This window comes from Danio rerio, chromosome 25, assembly GCF_049306965.1.
Source record: "Danio rerio strain Tuebingen ecotype United States chromosome 25, GRCz12tu, whole genome shotgun sequence".
NCBI lineage: Eukaryota > Metazoa > Chordata > Actinopteri > Cypriniformes > Danionidae > Danio > Danio rerio.
Genome location: NC_133200.1, coordinates 24,762,560 through 24,765,000, shown reverse-complemented (window position 1 = coordinate 24,765,000; position 2,441 = coordinate 24,762,560). Strand labels below are relative to the sequence as shown.

The 2,441-nt window shown below is 36.1% G+C and overlaps 1 protein-coding gene across 2 annotated transcripts in view; it reads left to right on the top strand.

The window, feature by feature from the left end:
* nap1l4a (nucleosome assembly protein 1-like 4a) overlaps positions 1-2,018 on the top strand; it is a 28,020-nt gene extending 26,002 nt beyond the window's left edge. The window contains exon 14 of one of the 2 annotated variants that reach the window (XM_005170675.5): positions 1,074-2,018. In XM_005170675.5, coding sequence (XP_005170732.1) covers positions 1,074-1,109 — 36 coding nt within the window. In that variant the 3' untranslated portion in view covers positions 1,110-2,018. 2 annotated transcript variants of the gene reach the window in all.
* The last annotated feature ends 423 nt before the right edge of the window (positions 2,019-2,441 follow it).

Below are 2,441 nucleotides of genomic sequence, written 5' to 3'. Positions count from 1 at the left end.
CTGGGTGGTATATCGTGTTTGGGGATATATCGATATGATTCTCCAACGCGATTCGGTGTTGTCCAATATCGTTCATATCGATATGGTCTAAAGCCACACGTGTGCATTCTGCGCGAAACAGACCACTCCAAGGTAGCAAGCAAGCTCCACTTGGACAAATGTGGGCATGCTCGAATGATTCACTCCCTCAATCATACAAAAGATTTGTTCAAAATTAACGAATCATTCAAGAACGACCCATCACTGATGGATACTGGAAATGCATCGTATATCGTCATGCCTCCTAAAAATACCAGGATATGATTTTTTGCCCAAAACCAGAATATGATTTTTTGCCCATATCGCCCAGCCCTAATACTAACAGTTAAAACCCCTATTTAATACTCACAAGACCTTTAAAAAAAAAAAAAAAAAAAAAAACTTACCCTCAAGCCATCCCTTCTGTTTATGACTTCTTTTTCTGTGAGGTAAATACAGTCGGGAGTAGTTTTAAATGTAATCCTGGCTCTTCCCTGCAATATAATGGTGTTGCATAGTGACTTTTATTTTAAAGCTTTCAACAGAATAACAGATACGCTGCTAGGGCTTAGTGCATGTCTTATTAAGCAAAGTATTGCATTTTTGTTACAAACATAATTCTTATTTTTTTAAATAATGTTGGGTCCATTTTATGATAGATTTATGCTCTTTTGGAAGCTTCAAAATAAAAGCCACTATCCAACACAATTATGCAGCATGGAAGAGCCAGGATAAAATTTAAAATAAGCCGACTGAATTCATCTGATAGAAAAAAACATAGAGGATGGCTTGAGAGTAAGAAAATTATTGGGGAAGAATTTTTTTTTTTTTTTTTGCGGTGAAATTTTTTTTTTAATAAATTGATTTGGATGTAGGCTTACTTGCTGACTACTCTCTCTTTTTTTGTAGTAACACTTGATTCAAGAAATGACACACTTTAACTTCACCAAACAAGCATGTATTGTGAACCAGACTATCATTACTGAGGATTCCTCAATGCATAAAACATCATTCCTTGTGACATTTCTCTCTCTCTCTTCGTTCTGTTCTTCCAGAAAGACCCTCCTCCTGCAGAGTGCAAACAGCAGTAAGACTCAAGAACAGACAGCCATGGCACAACTCGGCTGCTGTCAGCCAATTAGACGGTGTGGATGCAAACCTAATTTCCTCGTGGACTCGCAACACTAATGCAATAGGAAACCAAACGCTGTTTAGAAAATGCATGTTTTCTGTACTGTTTACTTTTTACAGAGATGACCTCAGTGTTTTCGTTCATAAGACGTGTGATATCACACTCTGAAATCTAGCCGACAAAACGTGTAATGTAATGATTTTCTTTCGGAAGAAGTTTCTATGTTCAAAATGTTTGTCTGGAGCTGGTGTGTGAGTGAGGGCAAGCAAAGACACCCCTTGTATTTTGAATTCTTAACATTCATATGCAACCATTACCATTTTTGCAACATAGCAGGTTCTTGGACACTCCCTAGATGATATGACCTCCCAAATGGCGTCCAGTGTAGCATCACTCAGGGTTTTTCTTTGCCAACAATTTGAACCTGCTGCGTTTATGAATTTGACATTCGCTGAAATTTCCAGTTTCACTGTTACAGTTTAGTTAAGAAGTGTTTTGAAACTGGAAGCTGAACGATGTGGATTATGGTAATAGAATACTTATGGTTTGAATTTAGGGTTGGGTGTCATTGAATTCCCAAATACCTATGTGACGTACTGCATATCCATGCCATGCACGTTGACACAGGATTTCTACCATATTTTATTTCGCCATGTGATTACGTGTCGAGTTGCTCGATTCATGCACAGAGTTTCATCTATTACAGTATTAAGAATGTTAACAGCGGGTCTATCCTCCTCTATTTTGAACTGTGTGCAAGCCTTAGCCTTATCTGGAACTTTTTCGGGTTGTAATGCAACATTGTTTCCATTTTGTACAAAATAGACAAAAATATTATATTAAATGTTGTGGGACATGATGCCACAAAGTCTTGTTTTTTTGTTTTGTTGTTATTGTTTATATATTTCTTATTAGATTAAATGTTGTAGGTTTTTTTATTCATTTATAGTGCTCAAATTGGGTGTTCCTTTCAAAGGTGAGTGGGCTTGACAAACCACCTGTAGAAAACATTTTTATCTTTCAGGCAATATTAAATGGGACATGATGCCACACAATTTTTTAAATATCATTTTTATTAGATTAAAGGTTTTAGATTTTTTTTAATGCATTTTTATTAAAGGGTTAGTGGGCTTGACAAACCACCTGTAGAAAACGTTTTCATATCTTTCGCACTCTATTAAATGTTGTAAGACATGCCACAAAGGTTTTATTTTTATTAGATTAAATGTTAATATTTAAGCATTTATATTGCTAAAAATTAGTGTGCCTCACACAGGTGAGTGGGGTTGGC